Source organism: Budorcas taxicolor, chromosome 7, assembly GCF_023091745.1.
Source record: "Budorcas taxicolor isolate Tak-1 chromosome 7, Takin1.1, whole genome shotgun sequence".
NCBI lineage: Eukaryota > Metazoa > Chordata > Mammalia > Artiodactyla > Bovidae > Budorcas > Budorcas taxicolor.
Genome location: NC_068916.1, coordinates 42879564 through 42894535, shown reverse-complemented (window position 1 = coordinate 42894535; position 14972 = coordinate 42879564). Strand labels below are relative to the sequence as shown.

At 60.6% G+C, this 14972-nt stretch overlaps 2 protein-coding genes across 3 annotated transcripts; one reads left to right on the top strand and one right to left on the bottom strand.

Moving 5' to 3' along the window:
- The first annotated feature begins 2813 nt into the window (after positions 1-2813).
- RNF126 (ring finger protein 126) lies at positions 2814-10939 on the top strand. 2 transcript variants are annotated; one of them, XM_052643158.1, is made up of 9 exons: positions 2814-2951; positions 7888-7946; positions 8092-8158; positions 8251-8414; positions 9198-9266; positions 9338-9407; positions 9855-9948; positions 10081-10196; positions 10284-10939. In XM_052643158.1, the coding sequence occupies exons 1-9, from the start codon at positions 2877-2879 to the stop codon at positions 10428-10430; spliced, it is 861 nt and encodes a 286-aa protein (XP_052499118.1). In that variant the 5' UTR covers positions 2814-2876; the 3' UTR covers positions 10431-10939. The 2 variants fall into 2 exon arrangements, with proteins under 2 accessions (XP_052499118.1, XP_052499117.1); XM_052643157.1 differs by having other exon boundaries at positions 8251-8495.
- Positions 10940-12039: 1100 nt separating this feature from the next.
- FGF22 (fibroblast growth factor 22) lies at positions 12040-14666 on the bottom strand. The gene is made up of 3 exons (XM_052644342.1): positions 14447-14666; positions 12328-12431; positions 12040-12234 (listed from the first exon to the last, which is right to left on the bottom strand). Exons 1-3 carry the CDS (start codon positions 14664-14666, stop codon positions 12040-12042), a joined length of 519 nt encoding a protein of 172 aa, XP_052500302.1.
- Between the last annotated feature and the right edge of the window lie 306 nt (positions 14667-14972).

Below are 14972 nucleotides of genomic sequence, written 5' to 3'. Positions count from 1 at the left end.
GGCCTGGAGAATTCCATGGACCATATAGTTAATGGGCTTGCCAAAAGTCAAACAGGACTGAGTGACTTTCACTTTTACTTTCTCTTCTGTAAAACAGGAGTCTTCATTTCTCCCACATCCTGGGGCTTGTGTGAGGATTAAACATCTGGCTGGCACATCCTAAGAGCTTAGTTTTATGATACAAAACTCCATATTCTTGTTCCCATTGCATTCCCAGCACCCTACTCGGGCCTGGTACACAGCAGGCACTCACTAATTGTTCTTTTACTCAAGAATCTATTGAGCACCTACTATATTCTGGGTATTGGCTTCACATATTAGGAGATACCACTGATAACTCCTGGATCTGGGGGTGGCTGAGTTGGGGAGAGAGGGAAGAGGGCACTGGGCTCCCCCAGGACAGGATCAGAGCAGCCTTCTGAGAAGCAGCAAAAGAGAAAGGATGGTGGGAATGGGACTCCCAGCAGAGGGCATGACCAGGCAAAGGCCCTGAGGAGGGTTGCAGTTCGCCCACCCGTGGGGGCCAATGAGACTGCGCTGGGCTGGGGATAGGTGCCAGAAGGGTAGATGAACTCAGGGAGGCCGCATGGCCCACAGGTACCTCAAGCATAATCCAGTCTCAAACACCCAAGAGGAAGTTTCTGCCACCTGCCCAGAAGGGTTAAGTGAGTTGCCCAGGGCCACACATCCAGTGTGACTTGGTAGGATTTGAATGCTGTGAGCCCACTGACTCCAAGGCCTCTTGGGTGGTACTTCATAAACTTTTGCAGGATGGGGAATTCCCTGGCAGTTCAGTAGTTAGGACTAGGTGGTCTTACTGCTCTGGGCCCAGATTCAATCCCTGGTTGGGGAACTAAGATCCCCTAAGTCAAAAGGAAAAGAAAAACCAACCAAACAAACAAAAAAAAGAAACTTCTGTACAATGAATGAATCAATGAATGTATGTCTGGTGTGAAACAAGTCAGGAGCTAGGCAGTAAAGATCTGAAGCAAAGGGCCCCTCCCTGTACCCCTCAGGGGAGGGTGGGGTGGAGGCAGATTGCAGGGGGGAGGCAAGGGTGTCTTTTGCCCCAGCGACAGGGCTTGTTTCCCAGCAACAGGGCTGGGGCGCTCTCTAGTGGTCAGAGCAGGAATGCCTTGGAATCACCTCTGAGCTTTGAGGGGTGCAAGATGGTGGCTGGCAGACAAGTCCCTATTCCTTGCCTCTTGACATTCAAGATCCTTTATGCACAGGCTCCAATTTGTAATTCTTTGACACTCTGGCTCCAATACTTCCAACTCTCAGCAGGAATCCCACCTCCATCTAACTCCTATTCATTACTCGAAGTCCTGGCTCTAAGGTCCTCTCCCCTGGGAAGTTCTGTCCATCTCTCCAGGCAGAGCCAAGGATACCCTAGGGGCTCATCCCCTGGCTCAGTCTCGTGGGGCTGGAGGCGTCTGCAGCCTGTTCTGTGTCCTCCAGTCATGGAGTATTTCAGAAAACCACTTTCATTTCCTGTCCGTGGTTTCCTCTGCTGTGTCCTTGCACCCCAGCAGAGTCTGGCATGCAACAGGAGCTTCATGAATGTTTGTCTAGTGGGTAAGGAAATAAGTACATAATTGTCCTGGAACTAACTTCAGAAATGATCCTGGCCTGATTAATTTTGAGAGGAGGGGTAGGTTTTTTGCCCTCTCCTCACCCTGAGGCATCATGGAAACAAGGCCACACCTCACTCAGAGTCTCTTATGCCACGTGTCACACTGAAGCATGGGAGAGCAGGCCTCCTTGATCCAGGAATGGGTCTCCTGTCTGCATGCATTCAAAGACTGTTTATGTAAAGCTTGTGTGCCAGGCCCTGTTCTGAGTCCAGCTGGGAACAAGATACAAAAATCCCTTTTGTTGTGGAACTGACCCTACAGTTTATCATATGGACCTAAGCTCTGTTGCGGAACATGCCTCCGCATGTTGGACATTTGAGCAGACTTGAAAGGTGTGGGGGAAGAAAGCCATGCGGGTGTCTAGGCAACGGTGCACCAGGGCAAAGTTACAGCCCGTGCAAAGGCCGGGAGGTGAGAGCGCACCAGAGCATCCCAGGAGCAGTGAGGACAGAGAAGTGAGTAACAGGTCAGTCAGTCATTCGGTTCAGGCACTCAATCGTCCCTCAGTCGTGTCCGACTCTTTGCGACCCCACGGACTGCAGCACACCAGGCTTCCCTGTCCATCACCAACTCCCGAAGCCTGCTCAAACTCATGTCCATTGCGTCGTTGATGCCATCCAACCATCTCATCCTCTGTCATCCCCTTCTCCTCCAGCCTTCAATCTTTCCCAGCATCAAGGTCTTTTCCAATGAGTCAGCTCTTCGTATCAGGTGGCCAAAGTATTGGAGCTGCAGCTTCAGCATCAATCCTTCCAATGAATATTCAGGACTGATTTCCAAACAGGTGGGTCTTGGCAATAAGAGAAATAATGAGAAAACTAGGAGGATCGGGTGGGAGCTGGTAGCAGATTTGTAGAAGAGGAGGGGCTTGGCCCAGCCCCGCCCCAGCCCCGCCCTCGGCCTTCCCCTTAGCCTTCGAGCCTGGCCCGCCTCCAAACCCACCTCAGGCCCTGATCCAGGTTGCCAAGGCAGGCAACCGCCCAGCAAGGCCCCGCCCATGGCCCCGTCCCCGCCCAGCTCCGCCCCTAGTTTGCTCCTCGGCGGCCACCGTCACCCGAGCCACCGCCCGCCTCGCGCGCTGCCTGTCCCGTTTCCGCTGCCCTTCCCCTCCTCACGCCGTGCGTGCCGTGCGTGCCGTGCGTGAGCGTGCGCGGGCTCGTCGGCCGGCGAGGGAGCAGCAAACGGCCGGCGGCGGGCGCCGCGCGGGGGGCGGGCGGCGCGGAGGAGGCGGCGGTGGCCATGGCCGAAGCGTCGCCGCAGCCCGGACGGTACTTCTGCCACTGCTGCTCAGTCGAGATCGTGCCGCGCCTGCCGGTGAGGCCCAGGCCGGGCGGGCGGGGGCCACTGCCTTGGCCCGAGGCGAGTTGGCACGGACGGGGAAACTGAGGTCCCCGCGGAGGGCCCGGAAGCGGCGGCCCTGGTGGCGCAGCGAGGCCGATGACCGGGAGGGAGCGGAGTCGGCCCCGAGCGCGGTCAGCGCTAAGGACGCCTCGTGGGAGAGAGCCGTAGCTCTCCCGGGCCCGACGGCGGCCCGAGCCGGCGTTCTTGCGCCTTCCGGGGCCCGGGGTCTGGACCCAGGTGGGCCCTGTGCTCTCGTCCGGGTGGAGGCCGCGGGACAGCTGCTGGTGAAAGGCTCGGCTTCCAGGCCCCTCAGCCCGGAAGTTCCGAGTGGGTAGGTCCGGGATGGGGTCGGTGTCCCCCGCCTGGCCGACCCTCCCCCGCTGACTGGGACGAAGGCTAGAAGGCACGGCGCCCCTGGCCGGCCCCGCTCGTGGCATTTGCCGCTCGGCCAGCTCACGAGGAGCAGGAAGAGGGCGATGTGGGGGGCCAGGTAAAGGGGCTGTGGGTGGCGACGATTGATTGAGCACCAGCTCTCCTTGGTTATCTGGCTGATTTAAGAACCAGATTCCCATCCCCGCCTTTCTTGCTGTGGACTTCACTGGGGGAGCCAGCAGGAGTCGTGGGCATTATCCCAGCCACAGAGGAGAGTGAGCTAGAGTCAGGGTTTGGAATGGAGACGGGTGCCTGGACCCAGGAGGAGAGTGTAAGATAAGAGATGGGTGGTGTGGCTTCCAGAGGCAAGGGGATGGGGACCGGCAGATAAATGGAAACCTCGGTGTGCGAGCGGACTTGAGGGGCCGAGACTTGTCCGACTCCCCCCACCCTCCAGCCTCCAGGAAGACGTTCTGCTTCTGCCTCTTCCGGCTTCCTGTGCGCCCCAGCTCTGGGTCTGGTTTTCTCCACTGGCAGGAACGGTCGGGTTGGCGGGACAGCCCTCTAGCCTAGGTGAGCTGCAGGGAGCCCCTTGCAGCTGGTGTGAGCCCCGGACAGGCCCTGGGCCTTGGGCTTACCCCAGAGTGACCTATCCACAGCCATTGGCAGCCCGGGGCCAAGTAGTCTGTGTAGTTAGCTGTTCTGGCCTCCCTTCCCAGGGCCAGCACGCGGCCGGATCCTGGCCATGTAGTCTCGGACCGGAAGGATCCTGATCTCTGTGGACAGTCTGTGGACACTGAGCTGGCGAGGGCCTTTCTAGTCACAGGATCCAGTGGTGACAAGGTAGCCATGACCTTTGCTCTCAGAGTTTACAGGGAGCCAATGCTGAGCAAATGATTGGCAAATATTTGATTTGTTGGAATGTTGGTAAATTCTGTTAGGAGCAAATATTGGAGGCAAGGGGACTGATTTGTGGGTTTGGGAGGGGTTTGGCAGGGTCCTTTAGACAGGTGTCTGTCTATGAGTAGGGGTGCACTTGGTGTTGGTGAGGGTAGGGAGGTGGGCTCTTAACCTGGTGACAGTGGGAGGCTCCCGCCAGCAGCACCCCTCCCACCTCCCCCTGTGCCAGTGGGGCAGTTAGACTCGGGTGGCTTCAGGCCCTCTGCTCCCGGGGTTTCTCCCTGCAGCCATGAGACTCTGCCTCATTCTCCTCGCCCATCAGATGAGTTGGCAAGGGCACCCCTGGTCTCGAGAGTGCCGGCACAGGGGGGGCCAGGATACCCCGGAAGGGCGGGCGCCTGCCTGGAATGGGCGTGTGGGAGCAGGAACCGGGCAGGCCGGCCAGCTCAGAGGCCTCTGCTCGGGCGCACAGGCCCAGACTCGATCCCCCAGGAAACGGGAGCGCCAGGGATGAGGTGGATCTGGGACATCCACAGGCTAGGCTCCTGGTGGCCTGACTGGTAGCGGTCGTGGTTCTGTTTGCTGTCCTATGGACACCCCTGATTCCTCTCAGAAGTGTCCCTGAGCAGGGTCGGGGGGATGGGGACAAGCTCTGTTCCATTGAACAGGCCACCTCTGAGAGCCGTCAGGGTGAAGAGAGGTCCGTCCTCTGCACGGAGCCCCTGGGGCGTAGGCTGGTCCCCCTGCCTGCTCAGTGTTAAGGCCAGCATCTCTCTAGCTCCCACCTCAGTGTCCTCCGTTCCCTCATACTCACCTGACCAGGAACCTGGGGTCTGCATGTGGTATGAAGGGTGAAGCCTGTCTCCAAGGGCCTGCTGCAGGGAGCAAGTGCTGAATGAATGGAGTGCATGGTCTGTCCTATGGGCTGCTGTTGCCATGGTAATAATGAGGGAGTGTTCACCCTGGTCTCCTTAGGAGAGATGCTGTCAGCTGGGGATAGGTGCTCACAAGCTAGGGCCCTGCCAAGGTATATAGACTCTGCCCTGTGGGGGTGATCATTTCATCCCAGGGTGTCCCCCATTTCTGTCACGGTGAGGTAATTAAGTTTCTGGGACGTGCGGCCTCTGGAGGAGGGAGCATTGAAGACCCAGGTCTGGACCTTCTGCATGTGCAGCAGAGTCTGGGGCCTCCCTGAAACCAGGTCACTGTGGCTCAGGGGCCAATTCCAGATCCTGGGGTTGAGGCCACCCTCCATTTGCAGGTGGGGAAATGGAGGCTTGCAGCCGGGACCCAGCTTCCAAGAGGGGGCAAGCCAGGTAGATACCAGCTCAGGCTGCGGGGACCCAGGACGGGGAGAGGCCCAGGCCCTGAGATGGCTGGTCTGGGTTGTGCTGGGGCTCGGGGAACACAGGGACCCCTGAGGATGGCATGGCGATTGGCTCCCAGGCCCCAGGAGCAGCAGTGAGCCTCGGGGTGGAGGACAGGCACCCTATCTCCAGTGGGTGTGTTGCTCACCCCGCCCTGGCTCTCCCAGGCCTGCCCGGGGCAGGGTGTAGGCCTGGGGAAGGGTGCCCGGGAGAGAGAGTTTTCTCATGGGGGTTCCGCCAGGCTTCAGGGAGGTTCTGGGCCTTCCTGTTGACCCAGGCCAGAAGGTTCCCAGCTTCCTAACCTCAGTCAGCTCAGACTCAACTGCAGCCACGTTTGTCCCTGTCTATCGCCTCCCCCCTGCAGGCTCCTGGAGGGGGCAAGAACCTTGGCTACCAAGCACAGAGCCTCCAGTGACTGCGTTTCTTGGCCTATGAAATGTTGAAGTAAATGCCAGGCTGAGTGACAGCCCTGGAAACCCCATACCAGTGACAGCTATGGTGGGCACTCCCTGGGGGAGCCTCCCTGGGTGCCACGCCCCTGCTCAGGAGGGCAGAGGGCTGCTGTCCTGCTGTTCCTGGTTCACAGTTTCAGTGCCACATGTCCCATCCACTTAAAGCTCAGGTCTTGCAGCCGGCCATCACCGGTGTCCTCGTCCAGGACATTTGGTTACTCAAAAAGAAGCCCCGTCCCCATCAGCAGTCACCTTCATGGTCCCTGACAACCAGGATCCCACTCTGTGTCTGTGGATCTGCCTGTTCTGGATGTTTCCCATCAATGGAATCACACTCTGTGTGTCCTGTGTCTGCTTCTCTCAATGAGCATCGTGTTCTCAGGGTCCATCCACATGATAGCAAGTGTCAGGGCTCCCCTTTCCATGTCTGAGTGATGCTCCCGGGAGTGGAGGGACATGTGGTTGTGTTTGGCTGCTGTGCATGTGTGGGTTTCTGTGTGGACATATGTCTCCGTCACCTCTGGTGGGCGCCTGGTGGGGCGATTGCAGGGTCATGGGGTGACCATGACTGTTTTCTGAGGACACTGCCCCATTTCACAGTCCACCTGCCGTGCGGGGGTTCCAGTTTCTGCGCCACCTCCCACAGTGGTCCCTGTCAGCTCTGTGGGTCCAGCCATCTGGGTGGATGTGGAGTGTATCCTACTGGTTTTGGTTTGCGTTTCCCTGTTGGCAGACCATGTGTGCATCCCTTCTTGGCTCGTTGCCACCTATCTGTCTGTGGAGAAATGCTGTTCTGGTCCTCTGGCCGTTTTCTAACTGGGGCATTTGTCTTTTGTTGTTGAATTGTAAGAGTTCATTACACATCTGGACACAGGTTCCCAGGACATGTGCAGCTCTGGCCTACCCTCCCGCCTGGCTCAGGAGGTGTGTCCTTTGATTCCCTGGCCCCTTTGCTCTCTGCAGTGGAGCAGGTGGGGGTCCCACCTTCCAGACAGGTGCCTGGCCCCCAGCATCTGCAGGGCAGGCCACACCCCACACACCTCTATATTGTTCCCTACAGAGGGTGGCCCAGCCATCGGTGCCCCAGGCTCCTGGGAACTGGGACCGTGGGTGGCCTCAGTGGAAGCACCTCACGCTTGCAGCTTTAGAACACATGTGGACCTGGGCCAGTTCCAGGCCCAACTAGTGGATTTGGTGCTCGGGCTCCCTGTCCCTGAGGGGCAGGGCCACCTCTCTGCTGACTGGAGACATCACAGTCTGCCTGCTGGCTGTCCAGCCTAGGGTCACAGGCCATACCTCGGGCAGTCCAGAATGTTCTGCAGGCCGGTTGCTCTGCCTGGGTGTGCCTCCCACCCTCTGTGGCTGCCTTCCTGGGAGTTGGTCTCTGAGGCCCAGGTGGTCCTGGAGCCCCACTAGTCACTCTCCTAGCCCTCCTTTATATTTGTGTGGGTGTGGGGTTGTTAGGGAACATTCTCAGGTCCCCCGAGTGGGGAAGCTTCCCTGGACCCGCGTCAGCTGGCCCTTTGCTGCCGGCTTTGTCAGAGCCTTCATCAGGCCACGTGGCTGAGTGGAGGCCCCGAAACTGTGACTACTGTCACTGTGGGGAGCACAAGCTGATGGACTCAGGGACGTGGGAGGTTGGGGATGTAACTGCCAAGGTCACGGCCCACCATGTGGGCGAGGAAGTCAGTGCACCAGCCCTGCCTGGGGCCACCTGGTTGGAGCTGGCAGGTTCCCACCTGGGCCCTTGAGATGAGTCTCACACACACACACACGGCCTTGCCCTGAGATCATGCTTGCCTGCCCTCTCCTCCCCAGGATTACATCTGCCCAAGATGCGAGTCCGGGTTTATTGAGGAGCTTCCGGAAGAGACCAGGTAAGGCTGCCCCCATCATGGACCCTCAGCCCAAGGGTGCACTGCCTGGACCTGGGTCAGGGGTGGAGGGGGTCCGCCTTCGTCTGACCCTCTGGCCATCTGTCTGGGGTGGGGTGCTCCTGCTGCTAATGGTGCCTGTCCTCAGGAGTGCAGAGAATGGTTCAGCCCCCTCCACAGCCTCTGCGGACCAGAGCCGGCAGCAACCGTTTGAGGTGAGAGGCAGCCTCCCCGCTCCCTGTGAGGGCTGCCCACCTCCCGCCCAGCCCTGGCCCCTCTCCCATGATGATGGCCCTCCTCTCTGCAGAATGTGGACCAGCCCCTGTTCACGCTGCCGCAGGGCTATGGGCACTTTGCTTTCGGCATCTTTGACGACAGCTTCGAGATCCCCACGTTCCCCCCTGGGGCGCAGGCTGATGACAGCAGGGACCCCGAGAGCCGGCGGGAGCGAGAGCAGCACTCCCGGCACCGGTACGGCGCCCGGCAGCCCCGCGCCCGCCTCACCGCGCGGCGGGCCACCGGCCGGCATGAAGGCGTCCCCACGCTGGAAGGGTGAGGGGGCCTGGGGGCGGCCGCGGGCGGGGGGCTGGGGGCATCCAGCCCACCCCTCCCGCTCAGGCAGAGCAACCAGCTGTCCTTTCAGGAGGTGCTGTGGGCACAAGGCGTGGGTGCTGGCTCGGGCCGTCCTCCAGGCAGGGCGGGTCCCCTGTGGGTCCAGGTTGGCTGAGGGGCCGTGTGCCCACGGTATGCCCCTCAGCATCCTTCAGAGAGAGGCCTCCGCCCCGGGCACAGGTCCAGGAACGGCAGTATCCGGTGTCCTCGCCCCTCCTGTGTGCAGGGTCCTGAGGACAGAATGGGAAGACCTAGAAGGCCCGTCCCAGCCCCACGGGACACGGGGCTGAGCGCCCTGTGGGTCTTTGTAGATGGAGCTTGATTGCAGGCAGGCTGAGGCTGGTCCAGCTCAGGACATGGCCTGGCTCACGGTGACCTCGGCTGGCATGTTTCAGGGCCACTGTCAGGAACAGGGCTGACTGCAGGACTCCTGGGACCCCCCTAGGCCCCCCACGGTACTTCCTCTGGGTTGCAAAATGGGGTGGACGCAACTATGTCAACCGGCACTGTCCAGGCCTCGAGGAGACCTCTATCCCAGCACCCTTGTGTTTGGGCTTTTTCTCACCAGTTGAGAGTCCAGGCCCCCTATGCTGGCCCCTCCTCATAAAGGCACTAACCACGGGCCTGGCCACTCTGTTCCAGGATCATCCAGCAGCTGGTCAACGGCATCATCACCCCAGCCACCATCCCCAACCTGGGCCTGGGCCCCTGGTGAGTAGGGGAGGGGCCCCCTGAGCCCGGCCCACCCCTCTGCCACTTGAACCCCAGCCTTCTCTGCCCAGGGGCGTCCTGCATTCAAACCCGATGGACTACGCCTGGGGGGCCAATGGCCTGGACGCCATCATCACGCAGGTACAAGGGCCTTGCTCAGCTGGTGTGGGGACCACAACCCTACAGGCTGGGCCCAGGAGGACAGAGTGTCTCCCGTGTCTGTGTCTTGGGTGGCACTTATGAGGCGGGGCTGTAACCACCTTGGGGCTTTCTGCTGCATATTCTGTCACCGGTGCCTGCCCCCTGGTTGTAGCAACGTGAGGATTTGGGAGCCACCCTGGCCATAGGAGGGAGCCGTGGTGTCCCTGGGGTGGCTACCAGCCCTGGCTACAAGGTGGTGATGATCAGAAGAGTGGGCAGAAGCCCAGGGCTGGGCCTCCTGGGGCAGCTGACCTCTGACCTCTCAGGGTCAGGCCAGGACAAACGGGGCCTCGGTGCTTTTGCAGGTAACCCCACCTTGCATTTCATAGCCCCGTGGGGTGAGGGGCCCCACCAGCCCACCTGTTCTCTGGCCTCTTTATCTTTCAGCTCCTCAATCAGTTTGAAAACACGGGTCCCCCACCCGCAGACAAAGAGAAAATCCAGGCCCTCCCCACCGTGCCTGTGACTGAGGAGCACGTTGGTACGAGCCCCAGGGGCCAGTGGGGGAGTGGGGGGGCAGGGGGTGGGCTTGGGCCAGTGACCCCTCCTCCCTGGGACACCTTGGGCAGGGCTGCAGGGGAGCTACCCTGAGAGATGCACTCCTGCCCTGCAGGCTCGGGGCTGGAGTGCCCCGTGTGCAAGGATGACTATGGGTTGGGTGAGCATGTGAGGCAGCTGCCCTGCAACCACCTCTTCCACGACGGCTGCATCGTGCCCTGGCTGGAGCAGGTGAGCAGTGGGCCGGCCGGGACACTCCCCCTAACCCTTTGCCCCCGCTGCCTCTGAACTGTTCGCTTTCCTCTCTGTCCTGCAAAGCACGACAGTTGCCCCGTCTGCCGAAAAAGCCTCACAGGACAGAACACAGCCACCGACCCCCCGGGCCTCGCTGGGGTGAGCTTCTCCTCCTCGTCATCGTCGTCCTCCAGCTCACCTGGCAATGAGAACCCGGCCAGCAGCTCCTGAGCACACCTGCCGGCCAGCCCCCAGGGCAACAGCAGACAGCCCACGCGCCCACGGACTGCAGCGCCACAGGGCCCGCCGCGGAGGAGGCTCGGAGGACCCACCCTTCCAGGCTGCGGAGGGAGCTCGGCCTCCCCAGGGACAACCCGGCTGGGCCGGGCGCCCGCACACACTGCCCGGGCGTCCCACCTTCCCTCCCCTTTGTCTCTGACCTCACCCTCTACATGTTCAACGGCGGAAAGGTTTTTATAATTTTAAATTATTACTGCTTTGAAATAAATGGACGTTTGAGCTCACTTGCGGCCCTGCATGATCTGTGGAGAGACTGGGTGGAGCCACTCGGCTGGGGTCCTGGCTGCGTGGACAGGCCCTGCTCCCCACCCTGAGCACTGGGGCCTGGGACACCAGGATAACCAGCGAAACAAGGACAAGACTGCTCTGACAGACGTTTTTTAAAGGAGAAAATATGTGTATCTTGAAAGCTATTTAAAAATACACCTACTTAGAAAGAAGCCGGTGGTCGGTTTATTCCTTGTGTGCGTCGGTGCAGCCTGGGGCCCAGTCTGTCCACAGCAGGATCACTCTGCTCCCTCTGTGGGTGAGTGCCCAGTCTGTGCCCCATGGGAGTGCCCCCCAAATTGGTCTTTTAAGTGGAAATGGCCACTGGGAGGGGTGGGAGCCTCCCCCCACCTCCTGGCTCCACCCCTGCCCCCCCCAGGGGAGCTCAGCCCCCAGGAAGCTGACCTGGGATCCCCCTCGGCCTGCACACCCCAGGGGGCTGCACACCTTATAAGGGGCTCTGAGGCCAGTGTGTGTGGGTTTGCAAGGATGGCTGTGACAAATCACCAAACTTGATGGCTTCAAACAGCATGTTTATCAACTTCAGTCTTGGGGTCACAGTCTGGGTCTTAGAAGGCTAAATCCAGGCATGGGCAGGGCTAGTCCCTCCTGAGGCTCCAGGGGAGTACCGACTCCCCACTTTTCCAGTTTCTAGAGGTGCCACATCACTGGCTCACAGCCCCTCCCTCCATCCTCACAGCCAGCAGCGCAGCATCTCCTGTCTCTCTGCCTCTGACCCTCCCACTTCTCTCTTACAAGGACCCTGTGATGACACTCAGCCCCCCGAAGGATCCAGGGTTGTCCGCATCTCAGGGGCCTTAATCCCACCTGTAAAGTCCCCTATGCCCCATAAGGTGAAATGTCCATGGGCCCTGGGACCAGTTGCTGCCAGTCCATGGCATCAGTGTACCCCAGCCCCCAGCTTCCCCACCTCCTTGCTGCCTCAAACACCCCAGTAGGTTCCCACCCCGGCATGTTTGCCTCCCCATCTCCAGCCTGGCCGGTGCCTTTGTTGAAGCCTCCCTGGCCCCCAGCTTGTGGCTGAATTCCTTACGCCCCTGCTCAGCTCACTGTCTACCACCCCTCCAACTCAGTCTCTCTGAGCGCGGGGCCACATCTGTGGGGTCTGGTGGTGTCCCCAGTGCCCAGCAGAGCAGGTGCTCAATGCGGGTGAAACCAGTGAGTAACTGGACACGGGCTCGCCCCAAACCCCGCCTTCCCCAGCTTTAAGCGTCTCCCGGAATCTTGGACCAGGCGTCACTGACCCTGGGACTCAGGAGACCAGGACGGGCAGGAAGAGCGTGGACGGGTGGTGTCGCTGTGTGCGGCCCCCGAGCCTCGGGGCTCCCCGACCATCCAGAGCCAGGAACATAGGCCGGCCTTGGTGGCGCCAGCGGACTGACGCGTAGGTGTTGTAGCCATTCTCCTCGATGCGCTCCCGGAACCTGCAGTGCGCAGCGCAGAACCGCTGCGGGGTGGACGGTGAGCGGCCCTGGACACGCCCCAGGCACGCCCCCACACACTTCACGCACCCCCGACCGCCCTGTGCATTTTCACTCACCGACCCATAGAGTCTGCCAATGCGGTTCATGGCCACGTAGAAGCCACTGTGCACCGCCTTGAGCGCCACGACGCCCACACGGATGGATCGGATCTCCAGGACGCCTGCAGAGAGGGGCTCTGTCAGGGCCCGCCCACTCCCCACTCCCCTACTGCCCCCCGACCCGTTCTCTCTGTTCATTCATTCAGGCGGGAAACATTCCCCATTGGAAACATTTCCCAAGTACCTCCTGTGTGCCTGGCCCTGTGCTGGGTGTGGGGACGCACCAGGAGCCATGCAGGTCCTGAAGCTGTGGGACTGACCGGTGGGGGAAAGAGTACTCCAGGCCGGGGGGCGGGGCAGGGGGGGTGGTAGGAGTGGGAATCAGTGGGGAAGGAGTAAGGCCTTTCTCTGGAGGCCAGTGGAGATCATCCCCAAGCTTTGCAGTAGCGGGGAGCCTGTTAGTCAGGGGTGAGAAAACCAAGTCAGAGGAGGTGAGTGCCTCTGTGATAGATAGAGATCCCTGGCAGTGAGCACAGGCCCCACAGTGCTGTTACCATATCTGACGCTGACAGCTCGGCTAGCCAGGGCCGAGCTTTACACAGGAGACACCACCCAGCCAACAGCCTGGGCGTGGGGCACAAGGTGTTCAGATCAACACTACCTGCTAACACTGCTTGAGTGCCAACTGTATGCCAGGCATTGTATCCCACCAAACCCACACACAGCTCCAGGAGACAGGTGCTAACTGTGCCCACTTCTCAGGTGGGGAAACGGAGGCCTGAGAAGTGGCAGAGCCAGTTTCTCAGGCCCTGTTGCTGGATGGGTGACCCTAGGGCAGCCCTGCCCCATCTGAGCTGATGTTTCCTGTCCAGTGGAGCAGGGTTGGGGGACAAGCCCCAGCTCACACTCTGAGCCCCACCCAGTGACGGGGGCCTAATCTGGAATCAAAGCCCTGCCCTCTGGTGTTCAACCTGGACTTGGATGTCTTTGTTGATGGGGCACTCACCCCATGTCCCACAGGACATTTGCACCTACTGTTTTTTGGTGAGACATCCAGTTCCAGGTGGGGAAACCAAGGCTCAGAGAGAAGCAGTGATTGTCCTAAGCCATCCAGCAGAGCCAGACTTCACCCCCAGCCCAGGGCCACCCTGCCTGGCCATGCCCACCACTGAGCGACCGGCCCAGCCAGTGCCCCTGTCCTTGCCCTCGTCTGGTGAGACTAATGAGGGCCTTGAGAGCCCCAGATGAAAGCAGCTGGGAAGGGCAAGGTGATTATCTGCCCTAATGGTGGTGATTCAGGCAGTGGCCAGCACTGCCTCGGCTCCCCCCCTCCCACTCTGCAGGGAGGCTGAGACAGGCCTGGGGTCATTGACCGCCCTAGCCTCCCTTTTATTGCCAATCTCCTCCTTCTTTATTTGCCCCTTCATCTTCTCTTACCTTATATATTCCACAAACACTTATTGAGTGCCTACTGTTTCCTGGTCAGGGCAGCAGGGATGTGACACCAACTCATTGAGGTTCTGGGCACTGTAGAGCCCCAGCTCCATGCCCCCACCTCCCACCCCAGGTAGGTCATTTGCCCTCTCTGTGCCTTAGTTTCCTCATCTGCCAAGTGGGTGTCCAGGAAGACATACAGGGGACCCCAACTCAGATGGGTCCTGAGTTTGGTTTTGCAGGGTGGGGAGTTCAGAGTTCAGACTCAACTCTGCCCTCACCTCATTATGTGCTGGGCCCATGGAGGCTCTTCCCGCAGTCCCAGCTTCCCCTCCCCTTCCCCTCTGGAGCCCCCGTGGTCCCAACCTCAACTATCTCTCTGAGACCCTTTTGCTGCTGAGCCAGGCCTGGAGGTGGGAGCTTCCCCCATGACCTTGACCTCAACTGTTCAACCCTCCTTCCAAGTGGGTTGAGCCCATTTTATAGTTGAGGAAACTGAGGCCCCAGATGGGAAATGACTTGGCCGCCACCCCGCAGCCGGAGGAGCCTCCAGAACTTCCCTCAAGTGAGAGAAGGAACGAGAACAGTGCACAGAACCTGAGTTGGTGCAACATCCCTGCTGCCCTGCCCTGCCTTTGCTATTTGCCTTTGTCCGCCTATCTTACCTGTCCCCCGCCCCCGGGCAGCGGCCCCGGCCACTCACTGTCAGGGTTGTCGCGCCAGCGGGTGCCTTGCACGCGGCCGCTGGGGCCCACGAGCAGGAAGAAGTGGGTGGAAGAGAAGAGACGCCGCCAACGCACGTCGCCCTCCAGGTGCGGGTAGCTGCGTGGTCTCCGCGGAGTGTTTGGTGTCCCCGCGGCCCCGGGCGCCCGTGCCAGCAATAGCCACACCAGGCCCAGCCATAGGCGGCCACGCATGGCCATGCGCCCAACTCGCCGCGGGTTCTCGCCTCCCCGCGAGCATCCGCGGCTCTGCCATTGCGAGATCAGCGAGCAGAGCAACCGACCCGGCCGCCCCACGCAGGCCAATTGGAAGCCTCGGGGGCGGGGCCAGTGCCAAAGGGGCGGGGCCAGCGCCAGATGGGGCGGGTCAGGATGCGGGGCGGGGCTGTGGTCCGGGGGCCGACCAATGCGGCTCCTCAGGGGCGGGGCCAGAGCCGCAGACGGCGGAACAACTACGCCTCTGGAGCCGGGAGGGTGGGCGGCCCCAGAAGATTGAGGAGAACTCTG

What these genes read in the sequence shown, in the direction of transcription:
- RNF126 (XM_052643157.1), top strand. Translation starts at nt 2,877, where the DNA reads ATGGCCGAAGCGTCGCCGCAGCCCGGACGGTACTTCTGCCACTGCTGC. An exon ending in GGCGTCCCCACGCTGGAAGG is followed by an intron (nt 8,496 to 9,197) that starts GTGAGGGGGCCT and finishes ACTCTGTTCCAG; the next exon opens with GATCATCCAGCAGCTGGTCA. An exon ending in TGTGACTGAGGAGCACGTTG is followed by an intron (nt 9,949 to 10,080) that starts GTACGAGCCCCA and finishes CCTGCCCTGCAG; the next exon opens with GCTCGGGGCTGGAGTGCCCC.
- FGF22 (XM_052644342.1), bottom strand. Translation starts at nt 14,666, where the DNA reads ATGGCCATGCGTGGCCGCCTATGGCTGGGCCTGGTGTGGCTATTGCTG. An exon ending in CTGGCGCGACAACCCTGACA is followed by an intron (nt 12,432 to 14,446) that starts GTGAGTGGCCGG and finishes CCCTCTCTGCAG; the next exon opens with GCGTCCTGGAGATCCGATCC. An exon ending in TTGGCAGACTCTATGGGTCG is followed by an intron (nt 12,235 to 12,327) that starts GTGAGTGAAAAT and finishes TCCACCCCGCAG; the next exon opens with CGGTTCTGCGCTGCGCACTG.